The 18,085-nt window shown below is 46.0% G+C and overlaps 1 protein-coding gene across 16 annotated transcripts in view; it reads right to left on the reverse strand.

Annotated features, from left to right (window-relative positions):
• The window catches only part of NCAM1 (neural cell adhesion molecule 1), a 167,080-nt gene that overhangs the window by 47,802 nt on the left and 101,193 nt on the right, over positions 1 to 18,085 (reverse strand). For all 16 annotated transcript variants that reach the window (XM_039350525.1, XM_039350524.1, XM_039350522.1 and 13 more), the window contains exons 2-7: positions 7,145 to 7,219; positions 6,324 to 6,536; positions 5,554 to 5,697; positions 5,040 to 5,177; positions 3,432 to 3,549; positions 2,700 to 2,869 (exon numbers count right to left, since the gene is read on the reverse strand). In XM_039350525.1, coding sequence (XP_039206459.1) covers positions 2,700 to 2,869; positions 3,432 to 3,549; positions 5,040 to 5,177; positions 5,554 to 5,697; positions 6,324 to 6,536; positions 7,145 to 7,219 — 858 coding nt within the window. The remainder of the gene's footprint in view (positions 1 to 2,699; positions 2,870 to 3,431; positions 3,550 to 5,039; positions 5,178 to 5,553; positions 5,698 to 6,323; positions 6,537 to 7,144; positions 7,220 to 18,085) is intronic.

The following is an 18,085-nucleotide window of genomic DNA, read 5'->3' on the forward strand; positions in this document are numbered from 1 at the left end:
GTCTTCCGGAAAGTTTGGTCCCATTTTCTGTCATCCGCTTTAAGTGCCTCCGACATGTCCCCAGCGACCGCAGTCTGGGATACCAGAGGGGTCCAGGCTTCGTCTACCTTGGGGACCTCCAGGGCCTCAGTGAGGTCTGTGGAGGTGCTAAAAATCTTTTTATCAGTCCCACTTACGGAAGGAAAGGAGGAAGGGGAGGCCCATTGCTTTTTGGTCCCTTTAAGAAAAATAGAGGGACATGGAACTTTATGTTGGGCTGCCACCATTTCAAAAAATATCGGATTTGGACTGGAATCCAATGTTGCCTGCAGCTGAGAGAACTGATCGGACCCTGTTTGCTGTTGATGTGGCCTTACGAAGCAGGGGAAGAAACAGGGTTGGATTGAACAGGCCTCCCGATGGGGAGGGTTCAGGGGGAAGTTCCTCCTCCTCTGATAGATTAAAGTCCGGCTGCTCCTCACCCTGCAGGGATGAGTATCCACTCATGGAGAAGTGTGCAGGAGGTGTGGATTCCTGAAGTATAGGGAACCCCATAGGAGGGACATAAGGTGGCATGGCCGACGTGGAAGCCCCCTGTCCGGGTGGATGGAAGGTCCACAACCTTGGATAGCAAGCTTCAAAGCATCTGTCAGAGAAAATGTCTCCGATGTCTGGTCCTCTGAACCTTGCGGCCGTTGGCGTGAAGGTGGCCTCTGGAGCTGAACCCGAGACGGTTGCTGTGTGTTGAACCAATTCAGAAGGGGAACTAAGTGTGGCGGGCGTCCCTGTGAGAGACCACACGCCCTGAGCTGAGGTTGAAGGACCTAAAGGAAGGTCAAATTCAGGGGCCGCCATTTGATCCATCTCTAATCTGGCCTGTCTCTGCGCTCTGGAGAACTCCTTCTCCAGAGCCTGGTGCCTACGGCTGGCTTGCTTTTCCGCCAACTTGGAAAGCTTCTTCAGAGTGGCCTTAGCCTTGGATTTGAGCTTGCCTGCCGCCTCCTGATCAGACATTTTGTGCCAGCCGTAACTGGAGGATGGGGAGGCAGTGCTCATGGGTTGAGGCATCATGGAGTCCTCCATCCTGGCTAAGCTGTCTCAGGGAAACTGAGGCGGAGCTCTGGCAGGCAAGTGGTTGGCAGAAGCGAAATTGAAGCAAGTAACGAAGACTGCTCCCCTGACCACCTGACCAGAAAACAATCTATCTGGGCTTTGGTCACGACAATTGAGTCAGATGCCGAAGGCACAGTTGGGGACACGCTCCGGGCTCTGCCTGGAGGCCTTAAGTGGCCAGTCAAGGTGCACCAGATGGCCCAATGAAGGGCGCAGAGGGCCTAAAAGGAGGCTTGGCAGAGGCAATGTGAATTCAAAATGGCAGCTCCGAATCAAGATGGTGGCGTGAGAATTTGGGCTGTGAATTATTGGGGATGTAAATAATGATGCAGTTAATGAGGCCTAGATGGCAGTTGCTGGGCAGGGCTAGAATAGTTTTTCAGATGTGCTGAGAAGTAGCCAGAATATAGGAAAGGCCTTGTGGGAGAGCTTGGGGGCCTGCAGTCAATACAGGAGGTCTGATGTGTAGGCCTGAGGGAGGGCCTCACGATGTTCCCAAGATGGTGGCCGCAACGTGCTCTGCCAAAATTCCTGGGATGGCAAGGTCAGGTGAGGGGCCTGAAGTCCTGGGGGAAGTCCCTGTAGTACACAGAGGCCTTCAACACTCAATCCGGCTGATGTGAATTTGCAAGGCTGGCCACGTGGCGCACCCAAAATGGCGGCCGCAGCGAACTTAGTTGCAGTTTCTTAGAATCAGCAAGGATATGCTAAGATTCCTGAAGCCCTTGTCTCAAAAACTTAGAAAGGCCGAATTAATTGCCTGCAGAATCTGTCGTTGATGACAAAGGGAACCTCTGTTAAGCCTGTGAGTTCGGCAGCCGTCCAAAATGGCGGCTGCGACTTTGGAGCTGTTAGAAACGGCCTCCAGAGGTGTCGAGGATGAAGGTGAACTCTGGGATTGATTGTGGTTGCAGCGCTGAGCTCTGCGCAGGAAAGCCAATGGGGGAACTGGCAAGGAATTTTCCTCCCCCCCTCAAGAGCCCTGGGGAGATGAACGGAGAAGTACTTCCCCCCCCCACCCCACAAACCTCAAATCAGCCGATTTGAGGCTGCGCTGATTCAGCGTTCCTGGGGAAAATGTTTGGGGGAAAAAAACCTTTTTTTTTTAAATGGAATCACTAATTAGGGAATGCACAAATACCAAGATTGAGGCAAGGAGAATTCAACAATGGATCTCTGACCTGCTAGATTGAATTGAAGATCTCTAAAACCTGAGAACCATACCTGATACCTCTTCAAGAGCTTGAGACCAAGCCAAGACTGGATCTCCTAGCCAGAGGGGGCATGTCAAGTCTGGCTACTTGGTCTCAAGAACAGGCAGACAGAGAAAACCCATTGGTGGATTCTCCATCTCCTGTACTGGAGAATAGCAATAAAGTTATGCAGCACGAGCAATTCACTAGGCACAGTCCTCAGCCTTTCAGAACTTGCTTTATAACACTAAGGACTAGACACTTTAAAAAAATGGACGTGTCACAGAACTACCTGAAAAAAAATTCAGACTTAATTCTACCCACGATTTGTTAGTGGATAATCAAGTCTCTGATTCTGGGACTCTGATTATGATCAAGGAAACAAAAAGGCAAAGAGCAGTGAAGCCCACTTACCAAAGACTTTGAGGTGTACGGTGGCGTCATGCTCTCCCGCTTTATTCTCAGCGATACACACATACTCGGCCTCATCGTTCTTCTCCACCCTGTGGATGGTCAGCTCAGAGCCATCATAACTGAAGCCGTACTTCTCCTCATCCTCCCCTCGTTCTATTAGTTCTCCGTCCCTGCAGGTGAGAAAGCCCACGGGCAGAGATGGACATGAGCTGGGAGTCTGGCTCACCAGGAGACGGTGAATTCTTGTCCTGCTTTGTGCATGAAAGCCAGCTGGACAACTTTGGGCCAATCACCAGGAGGTGAGTTCTAGTCTCACCTTATCACAAAGGCTGGCTGGGTGACTTTGGGCCAATCACCAGGAGACGGTGAGTTCTAGTCTCACCTTATCTACGAAAGCCAGCTGGGTGACTTTGGGCCAATCACCAGGAGACGGTGAGTTCTAGTCTCACCTTATCTACGAAGGCTGGCTGGGTGACTTTGGGCCAATCACCAGGAGACGGTGAGTTCTAGTCACACGTTAGGCATGAAAGCTAACTGGGTGACTTTAGCCAGTCCCTCCCTCTCTCAGCCCAGCTCACCTCACAGGGTTGTTGTGGTGGGGAAAATCGGAGGAGGAGGAGGAGGTGTTGGATGTGTTGAGTAGCTTATAAAAACGGTAATGATGGGATACAAATTAATAAATGAGCAGCCCCAGTTCCTCCCACCACCAGGGCACACACAAACCCCTCTTACTTGGTCCAGCTGATGATGGGCTCTGGGAAGCCATCAGCCTCACACACCAGTTTGACCGACTGGCTGAGGTTGGCAGTGGCGTTGACCGTCCCCTGCCGAGAGCGAACGGTGGGAGGCACTGGAAGAGAGGAAAGTGGAATCAGGTCTGCCGGCCTTTGGTGGCGAAAGAGGAGCAGGTGAGACCCCTGTAAAGTGGACTCATTTGTGGGTCTCTCTTCTACGCTCACCCCTCGCCTCTTTTCTTGGCCCGATTCCTAGAAGGTAACCTGATTCCAACCAGCTGATTACTCTAGAACTGGAGGGCAGCTGCACTTCGACCCTCTAAGCTTCCTCTTCTTTTTTTTAATTTTAAACTTTTATTAGTTTATCAAAATATAAAGCACAAAGGAAAATGAAAATGTGAAAGTAAGAGAGGCAAAAGAGAAGAGGAAAAAGTGTAGGAAATAAAAAAGAAAAGCTTTGACTTCCGACTCGTTTTAGCACAGTAAAATAAGATAATAATACACACCCTCAACTTTTTACTTTTATATAGTAATATTTACTAGCCATTTCTACAACAAAAAAACCTATCTAATCAGCAAAATCCAAAGTCAAAGTTTCATATTTTTTTCCACCTGAAGCACAAAGTTCAAAAGCGGTTTCCAAACAAAAGCGGTGGAAACAAAGTTAGCTGCATTCTTTTCTTTAATTAAAGATAAAAGTAAGCTCCATCTTCTGAACAGGCTGTCTTTCTACAGTGCTTGTCTAGAAAAAAAACACGTGCACAAATCCGGAAACATGTCCAAAGAGCCATCTGCTACTTTAAGGTTTGTTAGCATCATACTGGTTATATTGCTGCATTTGACTGCTTAAAGACATAATTAATGCAGAGCACAACAGGAGAAATAAAACATTTAGAGTTCAGCTTTCCCTGAAAAGGATGCCCACTTTAATGGCTCAGGTTTATGTGATCGGCTGTCAGAGTCCTAAAGTTACCTATTCACACGTTTATGACTTCACTCGTGGTTACAGAGCATCAATCTGTGCGTGCATTTGGCAGAGGCAGCAGTTAAGAAGTTGAGTAACTGGGATGTCTAAATGCTCAGGGTGGTATTTACCAACTCACAGAAGCAGAAGGCACCAACAGAACACTTGCACCTTTCTGTAAAGGGTGCCTGGGGACTTGAGGAAGGTGACCTACTTGGGAATCAGCCAGTGCCAAGGAGCAAGTGGCTGAGGACAATTTCTTCTACCTGCCCTGGAAATTATTATCATGGCATGACAGTTGCTGAACTATCTTCTAGCTTGTCCACAACTCAGAAGGGTTAAAATAAAAATAAATGGACTCTCTTTCTATTCTTCCATTTCAAGGCTGCCGAAGAAGCTCTGTGGTCAAATTCTAATGAGTGAACAGAGAGAAACTATTTGTCAGCTAGCAATCCTCCTTCCTTCCCAAATTGATGTTCTCCAGATGTACACCACAGGCAAGCAGGGATGGGCTCAGCTGGCGCGGTGTGAGTCATGGCTTTTGGCCTTCTGCGGGATATCAGATTCGGAAGAGCTGAAAGGAGTGGACAATGCCAGGTGCAGCCCCCAAAGCTCACGTGCCATCTAAGGCGAGATGCTCACCATTCACAATGATCCGGATATCCCTGAAGTCCACCTCTCCCCGTGCCAAGATCCTCCCCTCACAGCGATACATGCCTTCGTCGCTTTTCTTGATCCCTCTGATCTGGAGGTAGTTATTGCTCAACACCACAAACCTCACTGGAAAGAATGGAGGAGAGAAGTTGATAGGTGTAAGATTGGCTACCAGGAGCTCCCAACCTTCCATCTTGGGCAAGCTTCATCATGAGACACGCATGCTCCTTTCATTACAAATGGAAAGAGCTTCTTGGAAAGAACCAAGTCCAATCAAACCCAACCATAATTACTGAACTCAGCCTACAATTTGCATTCCAGATGTTTCAGCTTGACTTATCAGTAGCTACATCAGAACAGCCCGGCCAGGCTTCACTCATTCTGGTGCTTGGCTCTCCAGAAGTAATCTAGAACATTCAAGTTATGTGGAGGGCTTCCCGTGCACCTCAAAACATGCATGCACACACAGACACACACACACCACAAAGATGCACACACTTACCGTCTTTTTTCAGGACCACATCCCTGCCCATGTGCTTCCACATAATCGTAGGAGGCAGCGAGGAGACAATATCACAGATAATAACTGCATCTTCTCCTTCTTTGAACTCCTGTGGGCTGGGGGCATGTTTGAAGGTCAGCTTCTCTGGAAAGTAGATGCAGGCAAAAGGAAGAGTAAATCCTGAGACGGTTGGAGTTCATGTAGCAAACATGCTAAGCGGATGAGAAGGTCTGCTCTTTTCAGCTGAAGGGATCAGGGACCTTGCAAGAGAGCAAATCAGCTCCTGGAGCAAGTAACTAACCACTAGGCTGCTCATGGATGCACGAGAGCGTTTCGCTTCACCCTATTCTGGAGGTTCTGCTCTGTCAAACACCTGACATGAAGCTAAAAGAAGTACGCACAACTCACTAACCTTAATAAAAATATAAATTAATGGAAAATGCACATTCCAGAAGTGGAGGTTGGGCTTCCTTATCTCCATCAGATACCAATTTCAGAAAGGACTTAGCTGGGAGGAGGCAGGATTGACAGATCCATCACAAATGTTGTTTCTCTTCTTAGGTCATTCTATGGAAGATGTCTGCAACCTTGGCCAACTTTAAAACTTGTGGACTTCAACTCCCAGAATTCCCCAGCCAGCATTCTAGGGGTTGAAGTCCACAAATCTTAAAGTTGCCAGGTTTGGAGACCTCTGTTCTATGGGGCAGAGGGAAAAGTAGGACTTCTCTTGCTCCCCACCCTGCCCTTCCTTCTCCAGCCCAACCACTTACGAAAGATCTTCACATTAAGAGTGGCCTCTTCCTCCCCTTCCTCACTGGAGACCACACACTTGTAGATGCCGGCGTCCTCTATGTTGGCGTTATAGATGGTGAGAGTAGAAGAATCATCGGACCGGACCACAGAAATGTGCTGCTGGTTTGTTGTCAGCTTATCACCATTGGGGGCAAACCAGAAGATTTCTTTGGATTTGGCATCACCGCTCACTGAAACCAAGGAAGAAATCCAGGCAGAAGCTGGGTGAGGCTACCTGCTGGGTAAGTGTGTGTGTGTGTGTGTGTGTGTATGTGTGTGTGTGTGACTGGCAGCCTTTCAAGACAGCCAGACCAAAACAAAGTCACACAGGGCAATACTCATTTTATTGCAATGATCTAGAAACGGAATCTTGCAAGTCTGGATGCACAATTGTTTATTTATTATTCAAATGTATTGGCCACCCGACTCCAGTAGATTTTGCTCTTCCTTCCACTTCTCTTTATCTTCATGAGACCTAGGGAGGATCTTGTCTGAGTTGTTTTTTTCAGGTTTATTTTTTTCAATTTGATTTAGTAAATTTATTTGTCACCCATCTCATAATGAATGACTCTGAGCAGCTACAGGTTACATGATAGGGGGTTGGACTAGAAGACCTCCAAGGTCCCTTCCAACTCTGTTATTCCGTTATTATTTCTGCCCTGGACTCAACCCTCTTTTTTATCTGTCAGTTAATTCAGCTATTGCATGAGGAGAAGATATAGCTCTATTCAGTGGGTTTCCTCTCATGTAAAGCTGGATTCCTCCCATAGGTTCAACAGCTGATTATGCAGCTACTAACCTTGACATAAGAAAAATTTGGATTCTCCAACAGGCACCTCCACCTTATTTGGGACAATGTTCACCTGAAGGGAGACTGAAAGATAGAAAGAAGCACCATGAGGTTACAATGTTCTTGCTGGCCAAACAAAGAAAGGTGTCATCTAATATTAATTGCAAACCTGAATGTCTGCAGAAAAGATTGTTAGGTCTAAGATTCTGAGCTGGGTTAAGACTACAGTCAAGAGGAATGCTGGCTTACCACCAGCTGATCAGATACTTAGGAGCTGAGGATTTGGGCAGCACAAGGTAACAACAACCAACGACTTAATAGCCTGCCATCAACACCCCAATCAACCAATAAGAAGCCATCCCCAACCAGCACCACATAAATACCATGCACAGAATAGCATAAAGCAGTAGTTCTCAACCTTTTCTTCATCACAGACCCCTTTAGATACCTTCTGTGGCTACAGACCACGGCCACAGACCCCAAGACTTAGCTCAAGATTTAAATCATAACATTTCTTCAAGCTTTTGCAGACCCCCTCTGTTGACATTCTGGCCTCCCAGGGGCCTGTGGGCCACAGGTTGAGAACCACTGGCCTAAAGTACACATCCCAGTAGGGAGACGTTCTCTGAGGATGGGCTCCAGCATGTGTCCGAAAGCTCAAAAGATTAAAGCTCTGGTCACAGCGACCGACCCAGATTGGTTCCTGTTAGTGTAGCCCAGACATGTCAAACACAAGGTCCGGGAGCCGGATGTGGCCCGCGAAGTGGTTTCATGTGGCCCGCGAAGCCATTCTGGAAACAGTGAGGGAACAGCCCCCGCTGCCTTGGCCCTGGCCCAGGCCAGCCAGGAGCCAACGTACAATTTTGTGGTGGTGATCTTGGCACTTGCCCCAGTGGACCATGCCTTGGCACTTGCCCCGGTCTCACCCCCTTCTGCCAGAGACCCTCAGATCTGTCCCACTCCTGCAAGGCCCCCCATAGGCACCCTTGACGTGAATGATGTAGAACTGGCCACGCCCACCCAGTAGGCCACACCCACTCCATCTATGCCCACCCAGTAGGCTGCACCCACTCTGGCCACACATCCCCGCCCCCCCCAGGGCAACCGCAACGCTGATGAGGCCCTCAGTGAAATTGAGTTTGACATCCCTGGTGTAGCCCAAAGTGAAGACTTTCAGATGCTATATGGATTTTTAACAAGATCATTTGCATAGACCTCACCACACCTGCAACTTAAAGTTAGAATACATCTTGTTACTAAAGTTAAGGAAAGCAATTTTCATGATTTCTCTATAAGAATTAAGAGGTTTTCCCAATCCACACCATGCTTTTCTTTCTAATTCTTTCCACTCACATGGCTTCACTGGAGGCGAGTAACTTTCCTCCCCCTCTCCCAATAATGTGCCAGCTATTCTTTTTATGCTGTTTTATTTCTGGGTAATTCAATTTTGCCCGTCCATTCTCCTTCGGCATAATTCACTCCCAGACAGAATGACAGGACTGGACATCATTCTCCCACTGAGAGGTTGGTTAGATTTAGTGCAGCAAAGACCTAAATAGCCAGGACTGAGCAACCTTGGGCCCATCTGCCTTTCCCCTGCCTCTCTTAGGCATGCTGTATAGGGCCAGCGCAATTTGGGCTGCAAGATCCTAAGTGGGTAGTTGGTCACTCTGGTCTTAAGTATGGATCTCCACATAGAGCAGTTTCCAGACAGTGACTTCTCCTTGCTTCTTGTTGGATGAAGAATAAATAACCCTAAGGCATCTATTTTGACCAAATCATGCCAAAAATTCACCAGAGAAAGCAATTATGCTTGGAAGAGTTAGCGGTAAAAGGAAGCCAGGCCACCAAAGAACACTGTGGGTGGACACCATCAAAGCTGACACCAGCCAGAGCATAGAACAACTCGAAGTAGCAGTGCAAGATCGGAAGATGTGGAGAGACCTGGCCCAGAGAATCGCCAAGAATCAGACACAACTGAATGGATAACGTTGCCGTCATCATCATAGCATCTATACAAATTCAAGCGTGAGATTGCCATGAAAAATGTGAAGAAGGCCTGGCTCAGCTTTGTCCCATGTTCAGGCAATGCTTGCAAAGCACCTCCCCCCCTTCCACAGAACATGCCTGTCTCTCTGTGCAGCTGGCCGAGACTCTTTCTGCTGTGTACTCTAAGGGTACTCTAAGGGCCTCCGCACCCACAAGGGCATTCGCCATATCTCCCAAACCTTGGCATCTGAGAGCGTTGTGGTCTTTCATGAAAAGTAATGAGCCATTAGAGAAGACGTAATTGGATCCTGGCTCCCATCTGTGGATACATTTGCTGAAGCTTCCTGCCCTAACAAGTCCGGGTCAAAGAAAGATTTCAAGAGGGTCTGACCTAATGTGAGCAATTTCTAAATTGCGGTCATTAGTTGGAGAGAAAACAATCGCCTTAGTAAAAGAACTGCTTGGTCCAGCAGAGTCAGAGCATTTTTTCCCCGTCTCTATTGTTAAAAATGCTTAATCTGTTCCACCCTTTAGTGGCCCAGTGCTACAGGACTGGTTTGCTTGCCTTTGGAGATGGTTAGAGCACAGACCTGTTTTTTTTCGAGTGCCCACCTGCCTCTGGTTAAGAACCTAAAAGCTGGAGGGCATCATTTTCCAGCATCTTCTTCACTAGACTCACGCATTTACTGGCTACCACAGAAAAGCAATACCAAACAGCCTCGCTCCAAGAGGGGAGACAGTTAAAAATCTTGTCTGTAAGCCAGTGGATGTTCCTCCTAAAATAAACAGAAAGCGCCAAGGTTAAAAACTTTTAGCGTTTCCTGATTTACTGTCTCCGAGGTAGTCATTATGGTTCTCCATATTCTACAATGATATACAGGAGGTGTCACTGCTGACAGCAGTACTGGACTACTGCAAGAGCATCCGTGCCTGATTTGAAATAGACTCTTCAACGAGGAAAAAGGCCAAAGGCACCTCCAGTCAGATCAGCCTCTGTGTAACTTTGGCCCGTGACTAAGATGGGGAGAACAGCGCAACGGCTCCTGGCTGGAGGGCAACCAGTGCATCAAGGAAATTGAGTTGATATCAACAAGCATTCCGTCATTAAAAGTAATCTAGGTTTAAAAAAAAAAAACCCCGAGAAACTAGGATAAATGAAGAGTTATTGCCACTCAATTGTGGGCAACTATTTGGAACAGAATCCAGGTCCTGACATCACCATGACCTGCTTTTCTCCTGTGACAACTGATCAAACGGAAATGCTAGAGCAGAGAGTTGCTAACCTTTTCCTGGGGCTCTCTGTACCATCAAAAAGCTTCTGTAGAAGACACAGTTGAGGCACTTTCTCTTGCCCACGCCAGATAAAAGTGCCCCTGAGCTGCTTTGGAGGGAATCCCGCATTCTGTGTGTCTAAAGTAATCCCACAACTCAAGGAACATGACAAAAGTATGCCTAAAACCAGGAATCCCACGGTCAAGGGATTACCTTTTTTATAAACTGATATCCTTCAAATGCAGCACTGTTTAAATTTAGAAACTGTGATATTGTAGAAAGATGCTGGTGGAGTAAATTACATGGCAGATAGTAACAGGTCATCCCATATTATTGTTATTTTTTGGCTGCTCACAGGCCTCCTTTAATATTCTTATGGCTTACTTTGCATGGGTGTCGTAGCCAGGACAAAGGCTGTGTATATGATGAAGGCAGGAAAACAGGAATTCAAGGCTGGTGACAGTCACTAGAGGACATCAGGAGGTGTTGCTAGACGGCAGCTTGACCATCCTCCCTTGACCCAAAGATGCTTTTCCAGTGGGCAACTGGACTTTCTTGGTTTTTTTCCTTGAAAACATTTAGCTTCTCATCCAAGAAGCCTATTCAGTTCTTCAGAACTAGCCATGGCTTTCAAGGAAAAAACCAAGAAGGTCCAGGTGTTTTTTGGCAAAGCACTTGTGGGATAACCATCATCTGGATGTTTCAGAATCTCTACAGACATTTCTCCTCCCCTAACTTTAGCTACATTTAAAACTCTGAATCTGAGGGTACATCTCTTTTGCTTTTCCTTCAACTCAACCATTTCAAGTTCTAAAAAAACTTTCCAGCTGAACTATGCATGTCACTGGCACATGCATGCATGTGTGTGTGTGGGAGAGAGACAGCTCTGGACATCTTTACTCCAACGCCAAAATTTGGAATCAGCAAATCGGCTCATACTTCTTAAGCTTTCATTGCCACAAAGCCTTCAGATTTCCTTGCAGGAGACAGATGATAAAAGCATGGCTTTATTTTCCAAACATGTTCCGCTTTCCATTTTAGCAGCTCCTGCTAGAGCAGATCAAAGGGCAATCTACCCAATTAACAGCTCTCACAGTGAGGGATGGAAGGATAGGTCCACCCTCACCAAAATGGTATCAAATAATGAAAAGCACCCCCTGCGTTTATTTTCATGTACCTGGATCAATGCTCTGGAGTGATTCTTTACAAAACTGGGGAGCTAATGTTTTCCATGCATAGCTCTTAAATTCAACCTTTGACAGGTGAAGGCTGAACAGGAGAACATGGTATAAAATAAGTATTTAATCCCTTCTCTAAAGAAAGTGAAGGGTGTCTGTTGCATCTAATCACAAGATCCATCATCTGTGACAAATTTAATCATCAACTAAACAGACCCCCTCCAACCAAATCCAACAGAAAGCAAGCAATGCATAAATAAATAAGCAAATGAGAAGGCAAGCCAGCGAATAATGTTGTAGAAATGTCAGTTCCATTTCCATTTGCAGGATTAAGCCCCACTTCAGTAGGGAATTCTGAATTCTAGAATCTCAGTCTTTCCTCAACCACCATCATTGCTGCCTGTTTACACAGTGGTGACTCATAACCTTCCCTGGCTGGTTTCATGATAGAATGAGGAAAAGTTGAGGTGATTCTTGACTAATCTGACTGTTATGTGAAGGTACGTATCTCGCTCATCCTTACACAGAAGACCTGCACTGACAGGGAACACTTCAAACAGAGTTCAAAATCAGAAGCTGCCTAACTCATTAAAGCAACCATGTCTTTTTTCAGTATTTTGACACTTAAAGTAGAGATGTTTCTACTGCAGGCCACACTATGCTGGAAACAGACCCGATTGCATTGATTTGTTGCAAACAGAAGTTTGTTCACCCTCCCACCCATCCCAAAGTGCTTCTTTCAAATAATCTGGGACACCACACAACCTTTAAAGGCCCACAGAGAGAAGATTATGCCTTTAGAGGGCTACACGGATTGACCCTTACGTGATCTTCCTGGAAATTGTGGTGGAGTAGCAAGCTTAAAGTTTTGAAATAAAGATGTTACTAGCAAAATTCAGCCATTTTCCAACCCCTGGGATTTTACACTCCACTGTTAGGAATAATAATAAAAAAAATCTTGCAAGCCTCTGAGAAAGTAAGGCCCTCCCCACATAACTGCTCTTTCGCGCACAATAAAGCTACGCACACTGCAGACTCTGTGGCTAGAGACTGAATTATTCTCTCTTCTCCGCTCCTCAGGATAGGATTTGCAGAGTTCTACTGGACCCCAAGACAAAATCGACTGTTCCCACCAAATGGAATAAAATATAGATGGGATCTCATAAAATCACACCAGATCTCAAGTAAGGAAGCTCAAGATTTCAGCACTACGGTAGATGGACAGTCTTGGGAGAGACCTAAGCATCTTTCTTGTCTCATGTTGTGATCCTCCCATATTTTGTCAGGCGTTGTGAGGTTGCAGAATGAGATCCAGGGCAAAAAAAAAAAAAAAAAAAAAAAAAAAAAATTGGCTGGCCCCTGTTGCATGCCTTTATCATGCCTTAGCAATGATTTCAAATTATGAAACTAAAGCAAAATGATGCAAAACTCAGAATCTGCACAGTGGAAATCTGAATTTCCAACTCGGCATTCAGGGGTTCCTTGTGGGGGGCAGGAAAAGTATATTTTTGGAAAGTCTGTATCTCTTTGGAGAGCAAAAGGGCCAGAATTACTTCCTTATAAACCTCCTCTGCATTTAGCTGGGCCCACTGAATTGTCACTCCATATTTAGTTGCTCATCTGGGAAGCTTCAATCCATATTCTTTGGATGAGATCAGCTGTTCTCCCACATTTTGAGGACACATCAGCTCTTCTCCTGGTTTTAACACACTCTTGCCATGGGGGAGGGAAGGATGAGATGGTGGAAATCAACATAAAAAATCAATGTCTGTGGAGATTCTCAGTCATCCGGGTCATGGTTGTCCCAGGGTTTTTCAAAAGGCAATTGGACATTCTTTGTTTTTCCTGAAGAAATATCGCTTCTCATTCACCAGGCTTCAGTTTTCTGTAGAAGAACTGAAGAAGCTTCTTGGATGAGAAGTGAAACATCTTCAAGGGGGAAAATCCAAGAAAGTCCAGCTGCCTTTAAAAAAACCACCTGTGGGATAATAAATCAAATAAACAAAACTTAAGAAGCTTAAGATGAGGTTTCATATGTTCTAGGAGTTGTTGCAAGAACTGAGACTGAATAACCTCAAGTCAAGAAAGCCCTTTCTTCAATCAAGCAGCTGCAGTGTTTTTGAAGAAAGAAAGAAAAAAAGAAGGAAGGAAGGAAGGAAGGAAGGAAGGAAGGAAGGAAGGAAGGATGAAAATCTAGAGCACTGAGTTTTCTCAATATTAATCATATCATTATTCTATAATTAACAGTTAATGGTAGAACCTCAGAAGCAGCCTGTCAGGACATGTGTATGTAAGAGTCTGGGGGAAGGGGAGGGGTTGTAATCTTTGATTGCTCCCAGGCAATGATTAGACCAGGCATTTGCCATCTGCTCCCCTGTCGTCTTAGCACTCTGGTCACTGGAACTCTTTCTGCCGCCGATGGACCCGAGCAAGCCAGCGCCAGCCAGCCCTATCTGTGCTCAGGAATGCAGCGGACATCCAGAAACAGAAACAGAGGCTATTTTCCACGGTCCCTTGTCATTTGGGGGACAAACAATCGCCTTTGTCATCCAGAGGGCTCTCTGTGGCAGCAGCTACCTTAGCTGACCCTCTTTGCTGCACCAGCTGAACGTCTAGACAAACGGGGGGGGGGGAGAGCAACAGGGAGTCGTCCTCGTTTTTTTTGCCAGTGCAGATCATAAGGTAGAGTGCAAATCTTCCTCCCTTATCTTGTCTTATGGAGCCCAGGTAGACAGAAAAGGATAAACACGTGGATTTCTACCCCCCCAACACACACACACACACACACACACACACACACACACCTCCTACTCCAACCTGCAGAAGGGGTTTTACACATTTAATGGTCTACGCTGCCCTAGTTCCCTAATCCAGATAATCTTCTCCCCTCCTTGAAAGGGAAAAGGCAAAGAGGAATGTTTAATCGTTTTCTACCAGAAGAAAACCAACAACCGGCAGATCGCTCTCTGTTATCGCAAAGATGCATCACACAGACAAATGCACAAGCTGTATAAAAACACTGCACCTCTAGGGAAAGGTAGCACACGCTGGCCACACCCGCAAATACTGCAGTGACGGAGCTGAAGGCTTTGCAAACACCTTAGGATTTAGCTCTGCCATGATAAATTGCAGATTAGGAGCCTGTATGAGTTCAATATTCTTCCACGTTCCCAAATGGGGAAAAAAGAAATAGTTTCTGCAAGGTAAACAGAGAGAGTTCAAGCCAATATTCCATTGCCTATTATATGAGACAGAACAGACCAGACGTAGCGACTGTGAGGCTTCGCTGTTGACATACTTTTATATCTTAGGCAATTTGCAAGACCAAAGAGCACCCTGACAAAGAGCTGTTGGGAAAAACTATGCAGAACTAAGCACGTTGTTGTTGTTGTTTTAAAAAAAGTCAGATTACTCTCTTGCTAACAGATCAAAGCCAAATGATGGGATTAAAATCTCCTACAAGTCTGAATAAAATCACACATTAGAAAAACGTCCATTAAACTGCCTTGGGAGGAGGAAACCATCAGCCATTTTGGATTTTTTATAGAGAGAATTCAAAGATGGGGGGGGGGGGCTTGTCATAGCCCAGATGGAAATATGCTGTGCAGATACAGTTCCATTCTCAAGGAAGCCATGTTGTGTTTGCCAGCCACCATTTGCTTTTCAAAACCAACAAAGACTCAAGGAAAGCAGAGATGGTTTAAAGCATAATCTTAAAACAGTTCTGCAATTAGTTTTCGGGGGCTCTGGCATCCTAACTAGTCTTCGAAGGAGGCAACCCAAAGGCTTCATTTCCAAAGTAAAGTTCACAGTTCTTCCTTTCCTTAAAAACAAAAATGAAATATAACCAAAAGACACCAATCAACCATGAGATCTACAATGTGGTTGGGTTGGCTTGGTTTTTGCCATAGGCAATGCATGAAATCAGTGATTGTTAAGCTGTGACTTTGCAAAAGCCAGTCAATTGCACGTCTAAGCAAAACCCGTTGCTAGAAGCGATGTGTGAATGAATGACTGTTTTTGCTGAATTTACCCAAATCCCCTCATTCCTCACTCCATGTGAGAAGAAAGGACAGCTAATCAGCGAGGGTTTTGCTTGCCTGTCTCCTGCAAAGAAGGGAGGCAGAGACGGAGCAAAGCAGCTGAAATCGAGCTAAGAGCTGCCCCCAACGGAGAAACAGCCAATTATATGTTGGTGTGGAGAGCCAGCACACACAGCACGTTCTGCCAGTGACATGCTGCCCGAGAATTATGGGACTGTAGTCCCTCCAACTCATTTATATATTATTATTTTTATCTTATTTATTGATATCCCCTGCCTTTATTATTACTTATAAATAACCCACGCTGGTGAATATACCCAATTCTCCTTCTTTCTCCTCTTCTTCTCACCACGACAACCCGGTGAAGTGAATTGGGCTGAGAGAGAGGGAATGGCCCAAAGTCACCCAGCTGGCTTTCATGGTCAAGGCGGAACTTGAACTCAGGGTCCTTTGCTTTCTAGCCCAGGTTCTTCACCACTAGACCAAACTGGCTGCCTTCACCCACCTGAATGCTTTTGGGTTGTACCTGAGAGTTCTCAGAATTGAAATCCAGTATCTGAGATTGGGGGAGAAGGAGCCTGTGGGTGTTGGATTAAACAAGGAGGGAGGAATTGAAATGGCCCAACCAAGCGCTGTGTACCGCCATGGTTCCCCTTTGGTGTCTCTGGACTGATCAGTTTAAGCACTTCATCACACTCGCTTCTAAGTCATCTAAGAGAAAATGGTGATTCCATGCTACGCTTTTAAAAGTGGTAACTACTGTTTAAGAGCTGTTGTTAATTTTCAGCCCACTTACTGTTTATTCTTGGTTCCCATTGTTGGGTAATTGATGGATCCGCTAAAAACCAATGATCTGTGAAGACATATAGTAGCTAATTCACAGCAACGAATTAAAGAGTAAAGCCAAGAGCCCACAGCCACTTGAGAACGTTGGTTTATATATACATACACATATATGTGCACACACACACACACACACACACACACACCAGCGGGAAATCTCTTTTCCAAGAAGGACTGTTCTGCAACCTCCAGTGAAACTGACGGAACAGAATCCTCTGTGCAAAAAGGATCCCCCACAATTTCTAAGCATACCTAAGAAATCCTTTGGCACGGAGGAGATTTTTATTCCGCAATGAGCCCCAGTAGCTGAGTTGGGGCAATGACTGAGTAACTGATTCTTCAGGGCGCAGTGACAGAAGGAACCCGGGTTTCTCAGGATAATCTCCACACGTTCGGAAGACGGCAGGAGATGCCTTTCAAACCACTTCAGAGGCTTTGGGGAGTGGAAATTGTAGCATGTGGAAGTGGATTCGGATGCTGTAGAAGAGGGTTCTATAGATAATCCTTGATTTACGACCACAATTGGGCCCAAACGTATGCTGCTAAGTGAGACATTTGCTAAGTGATTTTTGCCCCATTTTATGATCTTTCTTGCCAGTTATTTGAGTGAATCACTGCAGTTGTTTAGTAACACAGTTGTTAAGTGAACCTGGCTTCCCCCTTGACTTTGCTTGTCAGAAGGTGGCAAAAGGGGATCACGTGACCATGCTGTGACCGTCATAAATATGAGTCAGTTGCCAAGTTGTCAGTTGTCTGAATTTTGAACACATGGCCGCGAGGATGGTACAACGGTCGTTAAGTGTGAAAAATGATCATAGGTCCCTTTTTTTCAATGTCATTATAATTTCAGTCACTAAACTAACTGGTGTAAGTTGAGGACTACCTGAATTTAAGCTGGAAGAGGGAGGCAACTGGTGATGCTGTGGTTAAACCGTTGTGCAGAAACGATGGCTGCTCGGCTGCCAATCTTTCAGAAATCCTGTGTTACCTGGTGCCACTTCCATATAAATCGTGGAAAACGAAGGTTGGAGTTTGTGGCAGTATTTTCCTCCGGAAGTAAATACAGGGGTGCTAGAACCCAGTGGGCTCCTTCAACAAGACTGCCTCACCAGAGATTGACAGGGGGAAGAGCTTCATACAGGGCATAATTAATTGACAGGGTTCTTCGGGGGGGGGGTGTTAAATTAAATTCCCCTCTGATTGGAAGCAGTTTGCTCTTCCTCTCCTGCCAAGTCAGAGGCAGACTGCACCAGAGTGCTCTGTTAGTAACACCCTGCAGCCCAGGGAAAGGGAAGGCTGTTAGCAAAAGGTTGAAGGTAACGGAGCCTGTTTTGTTCATGTAGGACAAGCAGATGGAAAATGAAAACCCGAGTGAGAGAATCTCTTTCGGCTTCATCCTGTCAAAAGAAGATTGCAAGTCCCTCCTGTTCCCAAAGCAGGACCTCAAAAGCTAGGAGAGGGTCTTGGAAAAAGATGGCCTCCTCCACCCGGCCTGGGCATGCCAAGCTAAGGTCAGCCAGCAGGGGGCGACCAAAGACCAAGGCCGAGCCGAATTTCTAGCCCAGCCTCTCTAGAAAAAGGGTGAAAATCTTTTGTGCCACCAAGTCACTGCAGCCATTCAACAG

This window comes from Crotalus tigris, unplaced genomic scaffold, assembly GCF_016545835.1.
Source record: "Crotalus tigris isolate CLP2741 ecotype Arizona unplaced genomic scaffold, ASM1654583v1 scf7180000018340.3345759, whole genome shotgun sequence".
In the NCBI taxonomy this organism is placed as follows: Eukaryota; Metazoa; Chordata; class Lepidosauria; order Squamata; family Viperidae; genus Crotalus; species Crotalus tigris.